Raw genomic sequence first — 14,974 nt, forward strand, 5'->3', positions numbered from 1 at the left:
ATGAGAGCGATGCTGGATGAGGAACTTGGGGTATGAAACATCTTGGACAGGGATGCTGATGGAGAGCCTGCTATGGACAATTTGGGGACAATTGATGGCACAGGGAGGTACCAACCAGATTCACCTACTAGTACTGTACTCGGAATATGATGCATATTGCTATATTGACAAAGGGGAGTGGTGAGAGTAGGCGAGAGGGTAGGAGGACAAAGGCGGGTTGGCAATGCGATCAGAGGGATTGGAGCGCTGATCTTGCATTATTAGAAGATAGTATGGATGCTGAGGAAACCTTATACCAAATTTCAAGTCAAACGGACGAGCGGGGAGAGCTCGACAATTCAGACCACGGGGAGGACGAGCGGACAGAGGGATTAGGCGCTGACGTAGGGGAAGAGCGTCGTCGGAGCCGCTGGGTCGCCGAAGGTCGTCGACAGGCATGTGAGCGTGCGAAAGTTTACCGTTGGCCTTGTCGACATGTCGACGGGTTTACTATACCTGTCAACCTGGTCAACGGTTGCGTCAACCCGCACATCACTGCTGAGCGATGAGTATACTACTTCTCATGTGTGTCCGATAGCCTGAGTAATGAGGGGGAGGCGCGGACGTCTATCACAGTTGTCCTTGTCGTAACGCGGAGCCTTACACTGTTATAACCAATGGACTCGAAGGTTTGTATTGACTCCTTGCAAACGTGATGTATGCATCGATCGCTGGCCCGATGCGGCGCCACGCCCACCCGCTTGGAGCTCCGCAACACTGCATCGTACATTGTCGCCGGTCCATTATACGCAGGCTGTTCAGCGTCTGCGTAGATGCACGTACTGATGATGTTATCTCCACGGTGGAGAAGGTCCGAAGATTTGAAAAACAGATACAGCCGGTCCCTTATATACCTGACGTCTCACCTATTGGCTAGTCTCTAACTCTCTTTTCTCTGATTACGGTGCGTCATCAGGCTGCTATCACAGAAACTACTTGCTGCTTACATCGCGACACCTCTCGTATTCTGAAGATACTATCATGTCCGACAGTCTGGAGTCGCTGGTCCCACTTGTTGCCAGCGTGTAAACTTCCAGGTTTTGCCGTCAGTTGAGGTGAATTGTGGCTGACTTGTCCACCACAGATACCCTTCGAATGAGATTGGTCTTTCTGTAGTAAGTGAGTATCACTCGAGGATATATACGCATCTTCGGGTGCTCATGAACAGCAGCCATCACCATCTGGGACTGGTTGCTTTGCATCAATGACGAGGTCTATCTCATCTGGCCAAGTCTCAGAACCCTGAAAGCGTCCTCAATCATATACATGCTAAGCCGTTACATGATGATTATCAGCGAGGTCACAACCATCCCATCCGCCGGACCCCTTTCTCTGCGGGTAATGTTCTCACATGTCAGCTCTCGCAGCCTGACATGCTAACCAAGATCGTGCTTGCAGGAGTATGTATGCGGATGTACTTTCATATTTGCTTTGTTCAATTTCGCTAAGGCTGTTTGAAGATGTGAGGCCTTAAGTTGGACAGGAAACGTCGCCATCTTTCTGGCACGATTGACATTCGCAGGTATTTTCCGAACGTTTTCTTCATCTCGATTGCGGCTGATTGCGTCTACCAGTATTTTCCGCTGTCCGGGTATATGCACTCTCCGGGAAAGGTATACTGCTTTCCCTGATCGTCTTTCTTCTAGCATCCGTGCAAGCAGCTCTCAATATGGTGAGCAACCTTCCCACAGTTTTGCACAATCAGCGCTAAGACCAGACAGCTCTTTGTCGCGAGATACGTTGAGTTCGAGATGTTCCCGGCACCGATCTACTGCGCGGGTATCGGGATACCGTCCGAACGCCTCGCCAAAATGTGAGGGCTATCCGTATTCCTTGACGAATGCAATTGCTGATTTCTTTTGTGCAGTAGTACGTCTTGCACAGTATTCTGTCGATACTTGGACTTGAACGGCGTCCTGTGCAATTCTCATAGTGACCATTACGATCCGAGCGACACTTCTGGCGGCTGAAGTGATTGTAATCGTTGTGACATGGTGGTACACGTACGGCATTCACCATGGCTTGAAAGGTCTTGGCTCTGATAGCTCGCTCGCATCCGTGATGCTGCACAATGGTGAGAAAGACCGCTGACCGTCATGATATGATCAAGGCGGCGGGGTATAGCTGACGGTACTTTCTCAGGGAGCCTGTATTTCATGTATGTATGCCACTTGTCGACATATCGACGAGCTGATGCTATATCTGCTAGTGTCATGGGTGTGTTGAACATTCTTCATATAATTTGCTATGTCCTGGATGTAAGCTGTCCCGGTTAGCGTTCCAGAGAACCCTACTGACGATATAATCCCTAGACGCCGTCCCTGGCAACCTTGGAGCAAATCGTCGGCACCCTCATTGACCCGTGCGTCTCTCGTGGCTGTCTCCTATAAAACCCTTGAAGTATAACATGTTAGCCGTTTGCCAGCTTGAGTTCCATCCTCGTCTCTCGCTTCGTTCTCAGCCTTCGTCACGTGGATCGCCCTATAGCACCTCTGACAGCTACAGAACAAGCTTCAATAACTCTACAATTTGCCAGGGATGTGCATCGTACTACACTCCCATCGTTTGTGGCATCGCTGGGTGAATTGGTGCATGTCGGTTCCAGGAGCGCAAAGGAGACCTTCGACTCGGAGACGGGCAGTGACATTGAGCTCTCCGTGACAGGGACGAACCCTCTCAAGATTGAAGAGGTACCCGTTCTGATGTCTATGACGGTCGGTAGACAATCACAGGAGAGGACACCTGTCTAGATAGTTACACTTCGAGAGGTGCGATCCGTGTTGAAGGAGACACGGTATGTTGGGCCTAACAGGTGTAGACGATGTCATGCAGTCCACACTCATTAAGTTACTACGTATCTGCACCTTATTTCAATGAGCTACGTAGCGCTCCGCTGTGAAATCTTTACCTCCCGTATGTCTCGAGCGACAACACATACCGTAGCCTACGGCATGCGGCGGGCGCTACCTCCCTCGATGGGCACGTGAATTCAAACTCGCACGGTCGCGGCGCGTCGGCCCTGCGCGCTGCTCTACCTCTAACCACGACCATTGTCCCTCTTCCTCCCCCTCTTCGTCACAATACATCATGCGGACACGACGGCGACCAGTATTACAAGACAAGACACCTGGAAACACGCCGCAGAAACCGAAGGCGAAGGCCGTTCTCACAGGGAAACCCAAGCTTGTGCCTGTGGTCGAGATCAAGACGAAAGTGCGCCGGAGCAGTAGAGTCAAGCATGTAGAGGCAGGTCAACCTATGGAAGTCGACGGGGCAGGTACGTGGCACGACTTTGACGCGTCGTCAACATGCTCAATCGCTTGAAGCTCCCGCCCCGCAGGAGCAGGAGCGAGGTGAGGCGCTCCCGCTTGAAACTGGAGCCACCCTCGACGACGCGCCTCCAAAGCGTGCACGAGGCCGACCTCGCAAAGCTACAAGTCAGAAGAAACATGTCGCACCTCGTGAGTTCTGCGTTGTCACCCCCACGCTGTCCCTCGCTGGACTTTCTCTGTGTTCCGTAGCGCCGTCTCCGAAGGCAGTCGATTTCTCTAATGGTCCTGAAGACATCAACCCTGGTAAGTTTCATATACTTGCCGATCTACCGGGTCAAGTGTCGTCCTGGGCGAGCTTTGGGCACGTCTCTATTCGCCCCTCCTAGGGTGCGTGGCCGTGGATTGCCGCGTTGTCTGCCAGTCCGTCGCCTCTCGCATGAACCTGCCTTCAGGAGTGCGGCATGGTATACGAGGCATCATTCGGAAGACGTAGAGGCAATCTTGAATGGTTCTGCTATCGCTTGGCCTCAGAAACTATCCATACTCTTCGGAACATTTTCTTCACGATTCCTGCATTGAATCCCACCACCATGTATCCAGAGCACGCTTCTGATGCCCGCGGAATCATCGGCGGCTGCCCTTCGTGTCAGTCTTTGTATTGTCCTCACCGTGAAGAGCCTGTATGTTGCTCCTTTCTGTCCTCCTATCGGGGTGCTCTGGACGCTCTGAGGGGTGTTTGACGCAGGTGGTGAGCCGAGCGAGGCTAGTCCATCTGCTTGCATTGTGTTGCTCTCAGAGCATCCAGCGTACAGGAGAACCAGAGAATTCGACCCTTTCACAGCTGCGACCGGGTGTAGGGCGCGCAGACACCGGGCCCTGCAGATCCTTTTGATCAAGCTTTAGACCCCGTGGAATCTCTGACATATCATTCCGCAGATCGTCGCGCGCCGGAAGAAGCCGTTCAAGACGAGAACGCTACCAAGGCGGCGCGAGAGAGTGCGGCTCCGAAGCGCGGAAGAGGGCGACCTCGCAAGGTTTTGGCTAAGACGCAAGACCCTACACCTCGTAAGTTCCACATCGCTCTTCCTACGCGGTCCTTCATCTGACTTCCTTTATCTTCCGCAGCACCATCGCCAAAGGCAGATATCGATTTCGGCAGCGATACAGGGCATGGTAAGCTCCTATTCTTCGTCAGCCGTGCTACTGGGAGATTGGGTTGTCACCATGAAGTCGAGGTCCACTTTGATGGAATGTGGACTCGCAATGCGGTAATTACAGGCGCCGCAAGTGACTGGTTGCACTGACTCTCCTGGACACTTGCGGGAGATCCGGCCTGGCGTCCACATCCTGGATGGATGGCAAGGGATGTGGTTGTCTACGTTTACCGCTGGAGGAAGCTATGGGACAACGACTGTTGCTGTGGCGGACTGACACGGACCTCCCTTCACCTGAGCGTCGACGGGCTCAGAGACCGATCCTCCCCAGATTCTAACATAAGCTTCGTAAATATTCTGACATGACCTGTCACAGATCTTCACGGCGCGGACGAACTCGTTCAAGATGAGAACGCGCGTGTACTTCCGTCCCCTACAACACCCACCGTTGGGCGTCGAGCTCCTCGCCCTCGCGCTCGTCCTCAAGTGAGCTCCGCGCCAGCAGCAGATCGGGCATCGCTGGAATCCCTGCCGCCGTCATCGTTTGCTGTTGATGCGCGGCCGAGCTCACCGGCGTCCGTTCCTGTCGCCGACGAAGAGAGCACTGCGTCCGAAGCGGTGAGGGCGATCCTCAGCACCCCTTCTCCCGCGCGCATCATCCGCGCTCCCATCCCGGTAGAGTCGACTCCGCTGGGGCGCTTGCCTCCCCTCGAAGCCTCCCTGCGGCCGTTTGCAAGTAGTATCCGCAAGTGGAACGCCGATGTCTCACGGACGTACTCTTCCCTTCCACCATCTTCGCCCCCTGTGCAAGTGCCTGTTGCGACTAGCTCACAGGCACGATACCAGGCAGAGTTCTCGGACGAGAAGGAGCCAATTCGCTATGCGAAGAGGAAGACACCGCCGAGCGACGACGATCTGTTTGGTCTGCTCGCGGCCGAGAAGAAGCTCAAGACGATCCGTCAACGGCGGATGCCCGTCGAGTCCTCACGGGCTCCTGGTGGTACACGTGCGCCGCTCGGGATGCTTGCTCTGGACGAGGTCCCTTCGGTGGGGGTGCCGATTCCCGACAGGCTGCCTACGCCGATACCGTCTGATGAGCACAACATCGACGACTTGTACCTTGACGTCGACCCCGTCCGTCCTGGTCGGTCTCACGTGGATGAAGAGGACGACGAAGAGGACGAAGATAAGGAGAATCTCCCCACAGAGGACTACAACCTCAACGAGGACAAGGAGAACATGTGTCCGCCCCACCTCGTCTTCGACGACTTCAAGGAGAACGACCTACCTCCTGACGGCCCCGACGAAGCTCTGGGTGACGACGAGAATGACGAGAACCTGGCGTCGGCGTCCGTCGCGCCCATACTCCTTGCATCCGCCAAGAAAGGCTTTGGGCTCGACCAGCTCCTCGTCGAGCCCTCCTCGTCCTCCGCAAGCCCAATGCATGCCCTTCGTACGCCTCACAAGCACCGCAGCGCGCACCAGCGCTCGCCTTTGCCCACCCCGCACTTCTCGGACGACGGGGACGTGCTCGAGGACTCGCCTGCGACTGTGCACGCGAGGTCGGAGGGGTTGGGGTGGCACGAGGAAAGCCCGAGCCCGGTCAAGCCATCTGCTGCCCTGAGGGGCAAGGGCAAGGCCGTGGCGAGGGACCCTGTGCCGGCTCTGGATAAGGGGAAGGGGAAGGCAGGGCCATCGAAGCCTCGTCAGCCTCTCGCGACGCTCGAGTACGAGGACCCGTATGCGGAGCCTGCCAAGGTCGCGGGCAAGAAGCGCACACGTGCTCAGGTGGGGGCGCATGCAGGTTTGAAGGAGAGCGAGAGCGAGGAGTCGGATCCGCGCGCAGCGGTGATGAAGTTGGAGGCTCTGTTGCCGAGAAGGGCGAAGAAGGCGAGGTTGGAGGAAGCGAATAAGGTCAATAAGGGGAAGTCAAAGACGAAAGGGAAAGAGAGGGACAGGGAGAACGTGCCAGAGAGTACGGAGAGTGGGTCAGGGAGCGAGGACGAGGATAGGGGTGTGGGTAGCGACTCGTCACCGCCGAAGATTCCTGCGCGCGCAGCTCGCGGAAGAGGTCGAGGACGCGGCCGCGGCCGCGGGCGAGCGCAAGCGATTGCCCCCACTTCGAACGGACGTACGAGTGTCCCGGCTTCGAGGGGCCGGTCGACGTCGCGAGGCAGGCCTCCCACGTCGAAGGGCAAGGGCAAGGAGCGGGCGACGGGGGTGGTGGATCCTGATGAGGACGAGGTGCGCACTGAAACGTCTTCTGAGGCTGTTGATTTGAAGTTGACAAATGTGTAATTGCAGGAGAGGCTGCGGAAGCGACAGGAGCGACTCGAGTATTTCAAGAAACTCCAGGATTATAGCTTGGAGAAGGAGGACGTGTACGTTATCTGAGTGGTCTGGTCATCGCCGGTCCTTCGCCATCGTTTGTTATGTGGGTGTATGCCTCGTGTGCCTTGCTTTCTGTCTGCTGTCCATATTCCTCCTACACTATCGTCCCGGGCCCGTTGTCCACAATTTCGTCCATCACTATTTCTGAAACGATTCTAGGGCCATCGCCCTCCTGTAATTGTAGCTCTATCACCACATCCATGAGCTGTATGACATACTGATTTATATGATATATTACGAAACGTTAGGTATCGATTATTTTTTGGTTCGTTTGTAGCAATATGGTTTTTGTCTTTTCGCAATGCACATTGGTTGTAGTCGTCCGCCGCAGCCCGCAATCAATGGTCCATGCACTCGTATGAGACACAACCGATGATAATCCAAGGTCGATATCTAGCGTCTAGGATAGCCCACACTGATCTGAGCTTCTCGCTGGAACTTGTGCAAGTGGGAAGTATTCCACCATGTCACAACGACCACAAGGGTCTCGGTAGCAAGGATGCATCCACGCGAGATCATAATTTTTGAAAAGTGGTGTACGTCACTGTTTACATCTGCGTATAGCGTGATTGTGGCTTACACCTAGCATCGTGAGTACTAAGCATTTTGGACGCAAGTAGGTTTCTGCGACACCAGTCCTGCAGGTAGCGTATTGACACAGTTGTACGAGCTCGGAAGGTTTTGGATGATGTCACACTTCGCGGCTGTTGATCTCATCAGAAAAAATATATTCAATGCTATATAGTGGTGTTAATAACTAGTTGTGCTACGCATGGTACAAGGGACAGAAGGAACGTGAATGCAGTGAGAGGAATGTCAGTCCTACTCGATAGCGCTAAATTTTGACAGCGAGAATACTTCATAAAAGAGAGCGAATCAGTGGCCTCAGGCCCAAATCGGCTCTAGGAAATGATAGATACGCACTGGCGGGAGCGAGCTCTCCGAAATGTGGATATTGGAATCCAGAAGCTCGCCCGACAACTCATTCAGACTCGCGGTGATGCGGATCCTGAGACTCGTGACGCTCGATAAACAGGAAGATACCTCTCAGGGTAGACAGTTACTACGATGTTATCTAGTGTCGTGTGCTGAGGACATAACCAGGCTCGCGCACGACAGTTCTTCCGCTTCCAGGTAAACAATATTTCGTCGCGAAGGCATGGACACCAATCATAGACAGGAAGATTACGAGAGGTCAACACGCTGCCGCCTTAGAAACCAAACCTTCCACGGACCACTGCTCCCTGTCATTCTAAACACAGGGAATGGTAACAAAATGCCCCATGGCGCAATTGGAATGCCCCCAGGCTGGATTGAACAACCGACCTCACCATTACGAGTGGCGCACTCTACCACTGAGCTATAAGGGCTCCACGACGGACGTCATTGCATCTCATCACAGGAACCTGTCAACTTTGATCACGCTTCGATCCAACACCCCCACGAACAACGTTGTTACTTACTCAACTCTGCTCTTTCCTTGTCGATGGAGCATACCACCTGCATTGTATCCAGTTCCGACAAAGAGGCACACCACGCGAATGTCCCCTAATCATCAGTAATGCACCGGCACCGGGTACTGACATGCGGCACCTGATAATCGGATGGACACGAGCAGTGACTCGTAAAATTGAGAGTCGTGCCACGCATCTTGTGAGCCGTTTTACGGAATTGTGCACCTTGTACGATCGCCCGAACATCGACTGCTGTCCGAGCCCGATTGTGGGGCGGCGCTGCGCCTGTCTTGGTCAATTTTCGGCTCGGAGTCCCAGTTTCTCCGCCCGACGCGGGATAGCCCCTGCTCCTCGTGCGATCTCCCAGTCTACCCTTTCTTATTGTCTTGCTCCTCCAGGACATATATCTCAGCGACGCCTAAGCCGGACTCTGAGGGACATCGCCACCGTCATCGGTTCGCTATGCTCAGATCGAAGAAGCGTGTCCAGCGCCCGGCGGGGCTTCTCGACTTGCACCTCCGCCCCTATCCCTTCCGGTCCTGTGCACGACGATGGATGAGTGTAAGACCGGAAAAGGTCTCGGAAGAGGATGGTAGCGGTGAGTATCTCTTCTTCGTTCGGGCGCTGTTGCCTGGGGCGAGACGAACAGCAGTATGCCGGCATCCTTTTCTGGCGCGTGCCTTACCTGCAGTCGTACGTCACCGTACTATGGGCAGCGTACTTCCACACGACGGGCAGCGCTCAGAATCTTTTCGTCTGAAACGGAGGTCTGTTTTCGGGACAGTCCTGACTTGTCTCTTTGCCGACGCGCGTCAAAGGGCGCTGAAGGGTCGGCAATGGGAAAGTCGCACTTGCCCAGAGGTTCTATAGCCCTTTCACGAAGAACGATTCGAGGCGGTGCTCGTCGTGCCATGCACGAGACCACTCATTGCCCAGTATACTTTCCTGACAGCCATGTGCCACGCGTATATACTGAACTTCGAAACTCACGAGGCACCCTATTTTCCTTTTAGGCACTGCACCCCCGCGCAAGAAGGTGACCATCGCACACCTCCACGCCCTCCGCGCCGCCCGGACGCCCATCACCATGCTCACCGCATACGACTATCCCACTGCCCGCGCGTGCGAGGCGTACGGGATCGACATCACCCTCGTCGGCGACTCGCTCGCGCAGGTCTGCCTCGGGTACGACTCCACGACGCGCCTCACGCTCGACGAGCTCCTCCACCATACCCGCGCCGTCGCGCGCGGGTCCAAGACGCCCCTCCTTGTCGCGGACATGCCGTTCGGGACGTACCTCGCCAGCCCGGAGGACGCGGTGGCGAACGCGGTGAGGATCGTGCGCGAGGGTGGCGCGGAGGGCGTGAAGCTGGAGGGCGGGATGGAGATGGTCGAGACGGTGAGGAGGCTGACGAGCGTCGGGATCCCCGTTATGGCGCATGTCGGGCTGCTGCCCCAGAGGCATGTTGCGCTCTCGGGATACCGGATGCAGGGGCGCGATGCGGAGTCCGCTATGGGCGTGCTGAAGAGCGCCTTGGCGCTGGAGGAGGCGGGGGCGTTCGCGATTGTGCTCGAGGCGATCCCGCAGGTTCTTGGGTCGTATATCTCGCAACGGCTGAGGCACACGCCAACGATAGGCATCGGCGCGGGTCCGGGAACAGACGGACAGGTGTTGGTGTGGGCTGACATGGTCGGGACATGGCAGGGACACCAGGCGAAGTTTGTGAGGAGGTTTGCGGAGGTGGCGAAGGAGGTCGAGAAGGGTGTGCATGCCTATGCGGCCGCAGTAAGGGAGAGGAGCTTCCCTGGACCTCAGGAGAGCTACGAGATGCCGAAGGCGCAATGGGATAAGTTTGAGCGGTCGGCGGAGGAGTATGTTGGGAAGGCGCCATAGCATCAGCTTGCGTTCAGTTCCCGTATCTATCGGGATGCTCAGCTAACACACCTAACGATGTTGCGGGCGTACAGTCCACTTATTTGCGTATCTTTATATCGATATGTATATTGAAACTCATAACACCACTTCCTAAGGCAGCACGCAGGGATGCATTCCGGTGTACTTTCATACACTTGGTGAAACTCTCTACGCGTACGCCAGCCTAATTGAGAACGCTCTCTGGAATTTGGACACACTGAAGTCTATTTTGTACGAACTACAGTGCATCTGTATATCATCTCTGACCCCGGATATCCCAACCCGCAGTCTTCCCTCTACCACCGGTAACTCTAGTCCGGAGGATCAGCGACTTGCTGTCGCGTCGCATCACCAGGATCGATGACGGACCGCCCCGCAACTTGCGTGCTCCAGAATCTGAATAGACGCACTCTGTCGCTCCACAACCCAGCTGCCGCTACAGAAACGAGTTGGAATCCGCCTGCCATCCAGGAAGCTTGTATCGACGTCGTGTAGGACTCAAGAGGGCGGGGAACCCCAAGCTACGTCTCCGTCCGCTTTCTCCCCTCTGGAACGAGCGGATGGCCATTTGCTACAACACACCGCCCTCGGAATGTACAAGGCGATGAACCTGCAGGCGATTTGCAAAGCCATTCGGTGACATTGACGAGATCATCGTCCGACTTCGATCCGGCCCCCAAACATATCGAGGCATAGGGGAGAGTGCAAGGTCGTCATCCGTGTGTATGGAGATAGGAAGAGATAGGCGTGGGCGATCATGCGTTATGCATTCACAGCGCAATTCGTGCGACATGTTGGATCCAGCTCTCAGCTTGACGAAGACGAATGGTGTACGAGATAATGCATCCGCAGTATGAGTTCTTTTGTTGCGTGAGGCGTCTGGCGAATTGTATTCAACTATCTGAGGGCTACGCTTTAGTCGAACCTGCTTACCAGACGTGTCAGGGTAATTTTGCGGCCAATAGTTGCGTTTCAACGTCTGCGCTAGTTGCCTGAGGGCAGCAGACGTTTGGCGTCCAAGATCAAGCGCACAGGGATGTAGACCACGTACAACATGTTCAGGTAGCGCGACTAGCTTTGAGTGCCCGACACTGTTGGATCGTTCGAGAAGTTTGTTTGTGAGGGGAGGATGATGAGCGAGCATCCGTTGTCGCTTGGGTTCACTCATGACGAGGATCACTCGTAGCGACTCTGACTTGGAGACGAATCCCGGAGCTCATATAACACCTTGGCCTGACAAAGGCTTTGTGCGGAAAGGTGATGTACCGCTGGAGTACTATCAGTCTTTCACTAAACCTTACAAACATCTCGAATCAGTAGTGGCAGTTATCACACGCTAGCGTCCGCGCAGTTCGGCTGAGAAATGTCTTGGAACCGCTCAATTAGACAGTGAGGTCAGCACACAAGGAAAGGCAGCAAAAAGCGAAGAAAGAGGATAATGATACTGGTCAAAGACGAAAGCGCTCAATCATGCAGACCCTTTCGCCGCCGCCTTCCGATGTCTTTGCCGTTTCCTCTTTGTCGACGCCTCCGCGGCATCGTTGCGCTGGTCCCATGCGTCTTCCTGGGAGTCCACCTCCGTGGCCTCTCGTTCCCGTTTCCTCTCTTTGGGGACCTGGTCGTTGGTCTTGACGTCCTCGTCCTCCCCAGTGCCGCCTTCACTCGCAGCTGCGGTGGCGACAGCCTTTTCGCGCATACGCTCCTTTTTCCCCATTCGCTTCTTCGCCTTCTTCATCGCTTGCTCGACCGCCTGCACTCCGCCCGTGCCGCGCTCCTTCAGTTTCTCCTTGAGCTCTCTGAGGCGGGCGCCCCGCTGTGCGTCCCAGTTCCGACCCTTGCCCTCCTTCCGATATGGCGCGTACTTCTTGATGCCCATGTACGAGTTGAGTTCCGCATCAGTCGCCATCAGGATCTCGGCAGGCGTCAGGCCAAAGTGCTGAGGCTCGGTTTTGGTGTAATGGAAGCGCGTGGGCATGCCACCGACCTGTAGGTGCAGCGTGTGAGTTCGTGTTTACAAGAGGGAGTAGAGGGGGTAGGGGCGCACCATATCGTTGAAGTCCAAGCCATATACCTCGTCCATGTACTCCTCCAGCTTCCGCTTCCGCATCTCCTCCGTCCCGTCCCAGTCCTCGTCGTCGAACGCAGGCTTCGGTCGCTCGACGTCCGCGTCCATCTCGTCGACGTCGACCCCGTCCGCGTCCATCGCATCCTCGTCCCCACCCCTTTTCTTTTTCTTCTTCTTCTTTTTCTCCGATGGGCCCGCGCCCTCGTCGTCGGTATCGAGTCCATGAGGGACGATGTCGGTGATGTCGATGTCGTCGTCCCACGTCGGCTTCTCCTCGTCGATGACATCATCCGGCCCGAACTCATTTGCGTCGTTCGCGTAGAGTTCACGCATTTGTCGATCGTGCGCTTCGGGATCCCAGTCTGCCTCAAGATCTAGCTCTTGAAGTGCTACCGTCCGGCCAGGTCAGTTCACGTACAGGTTTGATGCAGGGAGGAGAATGCAAACCTCTGCTCTCCTCGAGCCTCTTCCCACCCTCTGCACCGATGCGCTCGAGCTTCGCCCGCAGCTCCTTCATCTTCAGTGCCTTCAGTCGCTTTACCTCTTCCTTCTTCTTGAGCAACTCCTCTTCCTTGCGAGCCTTGCGTTTCTCACGCGCCTCTTTGCGCGACGTGTCTTGTCGACGGACGAGCGAGGGGAGGTTACGTGGGTGCCGTGCGATCTCCGCCGCACCACTGGGGTGATGAAAAGGGAAATAGTGAGGCATAGTTATAGTGAAGGATGAATGAGGGCACGTACGGCTCCTCGAAGCGGAAGTTATACGAGCTTTCGAACGCGTCTGCGATATCGTCGAACTCGTCCTCCTCCATAGAGCCATTCGTCCCTGCCTCGGATCCTGACGCGCCATCCTCTGAGTCTAAGTTGATTCTTCCTTTGCCCTTGCCAGTGATCTCCTTGTAAGTCGGGAGCCGGCGTGCGGACTTATCGATCCAGCCGCGGTTTAGGATATAGCTAGTCGCCCCGTGTGAGTCACTGAATCCGTACGCGGCAAAATAAGGCAAAACGCACTTCACGAGGAACTCCTGATCCTGGTCCTGTTTTCCCTTCCCCGACACCGCCTTCGTCTTCTCCTTTTTTCTCCTTTTCTTCTTCGGTTCATCCGCCTCCTCCTCTTTCACATCCACACCGTCCGCCTGCTCTACATCATCGTCCACGGTGATGATCTTCGCCAAGTCCTGCCCGACCTCTCGCTCCAAGAAGGCACGATATTCTTCCTCCTCACGCTCAATGTCGTCCTTCGTCTTCTCGCGGGGCACCAAGAGATCGTCTTCGTCGTCCAACCCGTCTGCCGCAGCATGGAATGCGGCGATAGTCTCCTCGCGGAGCTTTTTCTGCTCTTCGACGTGCGTGAGGGGCTCTGGAGAAAGGGAGCGCGAGCCGGTCGCGTCTTGAATCGCAGATGCGAGGGCGTGTTGTCGAATCGTCAAGGGTTTTGACTGATAGAGGTTGTATAATGGAAGGAAGTGCGTGTCAAGCTTAGGCAGCGTATGGTGGTAGAAGGGAGAAAAACGCACCCTATCCTTGGGCCGTTTGTCTATCTGGAGTTCACCCGTTCGCTGTTTCTCCTCTACGTATGATCGCTTTCAGCCCGAGATGATGTACCTAAAGCGAAAGGCTAAAGGACTTACCCTCAAAGACATCCTTGCTAGTCTCGTAGATGGATGGATCCTTGCGCTTGATGCGCGCAAGCGTGCGGAGGATGGCTGCGTCCATAGCCGGAGTCAACTCCTCGCCATCTTCGTCTTCTGACTCAAGGTCTTCCGAGTCCTCCTCATCGTCGTCCTCATCGACATCAGAGCCGTACTTTTCTTTGACTGTAACCTTTGGTCACCACGAACTCTAGCATACTGCAGAAGAAAGGACAAACGCCTCGCTAATTCCTCGCGTTCTTTGCGGTACTCGTAGGCCTTAGCGTAGTGCTCGTTGATGGTGAAGGTGAGTTTGACGTCCTCGACGTCGGAGTCGTCGGAAAACATGTTGATAAAAGTCAATAACAAGAGAAACACGCAAAGAGTAGGTCGATGAGTCATGCCTTTTGGATTTAACTAAATCCTAAAACTGTCAGCGCCCCTATAGCTCAGTGGTAGAGCGCGCCACTCGTAATGGTGAGGTCGGTTGTTCAATCCAGCCTGGGGGCAATGGAGATTTTTATCAGTTCCGTAACTGCTCCGCTAAGCTTTCAGCCCCATCCCTAACGCTAGTTCCAGTTATCGTCCAGTGTGCGGCTGGCCTGACATAAAGGTGGGATACGGAAAGGCGTGATTGTCTCAGCGAGGCTCACGATAGAACACGTCGTCCTATAGTTGAACTCAATGCCCCCGACCCTGTAAGGCTGCCGACTGCGACCTGTTACGACATTGAATTCTCCGGCACTAACTTTCAACCTCACGCAAGGTCTCTCTACGTGTTTATCATATCGTCCGCCAATGGCCGGGTGGTCTAATTTGTACCGTTGTAAGTTGGGCCCCTCAACCATGCCAGATAGTGACCTCGTGTGCACAAAGAACATTACTTGATGCTAAACAAATCTGCGTAAGCAATCCACTTCATTACATGCACGACCTCCGCACAGAGGGCAAGAATGATGTAGACAGGCTGGAAAGCTGAGATGTGAACGTCCAGGCTAAGCCTGGTACAAGATACCTACTGCAGAGGAATAAGTCCAGGGCGCACTGAATGGTTGG

At 55.0% G+C, this 14,974-nt stretch overlaps 4 protein-coding genes and 2 non-coding genes across 6 annotated transcripts; 4 read left to right on the forward strand and 2 right to left on the reverse strand.

Moving 5' to 3' along the window:
• The first annotated feature begins 1,024 nt into the window (after positions 1-1,024).
• DICSQDRAFT_140506 (uncharacterized protein) lies at positions 1,025-2,943 on the forward strand. Its single transcript, XM_007369926.1, has 10 exons — positions 1,025-1,158; positions 1,211-1,377; positions 1,438-1,561; positions 1,614-1,711; positions 1,761-1,852; positions 1,907-1,908; positions 1,973-2,113; positions 2,230-2,297; positions 2,352-2,401; positions 2,465-2,943. The coding sequence occupies exons 4-10, from the start codon at positions 1,709-1,711 to the stop codon at positions 2,787-2,789; spliced, it is 681 nt and encodes a 226-aa protein (XP_007369988.1). The 5' UTR covers positions 1,025-1,158; positions 1,211-1,377; positions 1,438-1,561; positions 1,614-1,708; the 3' UTR covers positions 2,790-2,943.
• A 183-nt stretch (positions 2,944-3,126) lies between these two features.
• On the forward strand, positions 3,127-6,859 carry DICSQDRAFT_174117 (uncharacterized protein; the record flags this gene model as incomplete). The annotated part of the gene is made up of 7 exons (XM_007369927.1): positions 3,127-3,316; positions 3,366-3,500; positions 3,561-3,614; positions 4,248-4,376; positions 4,437-4,484; positions 4,842-6,709; positions 6,770-6,859. 7 exons carry the CDS (start codon positions 3,127-3,129, stop codon positions 6,857-6,859), a joined length of 2,514 nt encoding a protein of 837 aa, XP_007369989.1.
• Positions 6,860-8,154: 1,295 nt separating this feature from the next.
• Positions 8,155-8,226, reverse strand: DICSQDRAFT_t171. Its single transcript has one exon. It is a non-coding gene; the product is annotated as a tRNA-Thr (tRNA).
• Positions 8,227-8,772: 546 nt separating this feature from the next.
• On the forward strand, positions 8,773-10,204 carry DICSQDRAFT_69829 (uncharacterized protein; the record flags this gene model as incomplete). Its single annotated transcript, XM_007369928.1, has 2 exons — positions 8,773-8,902; positions 9,324-10,204. The coding sequence occupies 2 exons, from the start codon at positions 8,773-8,775 to the stop codon at positions 10,202-10,204; spliced, it is 1,011 nt and encodes a 336-aa protein (XP_007369990.1).
• Positions 10,205-11,693: 1,489 nt separating this feature from the next.
• On the reverse strand, positions 11,694-14,250 carry DICSQDRAFT_111957 (Krr1-domain-containing protein; the record flags this gene model as incomplete). The annotated part of the gene is made up of 8 exons (XM_007369929.1): positions 14,158-14,250; positions 13,919-14,104; positions 13,805-13,857; positions 13,299-13,726; positions 13,029-13,241; positions 12,738-12,964; positions 12,270-12,679; positions 11,694-12,209 (listed from the first exon to the last, which is right to left on the reverse strand). Exons 2-8 carry the CDS (start codon positions 14,001-14,003, stop codon positions 11,694-11,696), a joined length of 1,932 nt encoding a protein of 643 aa, XP_007369991.1. The 5' UTR covers positions 14,004-14,104; positions 14,158-14,250.
• A 106-nt stretch (positions 14,251-14,356) lies between these two features.
• On the forward strand, positions 14,357-14,428 carry DICSQDRAFT_t167. Its single transcript has one exon. It is a non-coding gene; the product is annotated as a tRNA-Thr (tRNA).
• The last annotated feature ends 546 nt before the right edge of the window (positions 14,429-14,974 follow it).

The sequence above is a fragment of the Dichomitus squalens genome (genome assembly GCF_000275845.1).
Source record: "Dichomitus squalens LYAD-421 SS1 unplaced genomic scaffold DICSQscaffold_58, whole genome shotgun sequence".
In the NCBI taxonomy this organism is placed as follows: Eukaryota; Fungi; Basidiomycota; class Agaricomycetes; order Polyporales; family Polyporaceae; genus Dichomitus; species Dichomitus squalens.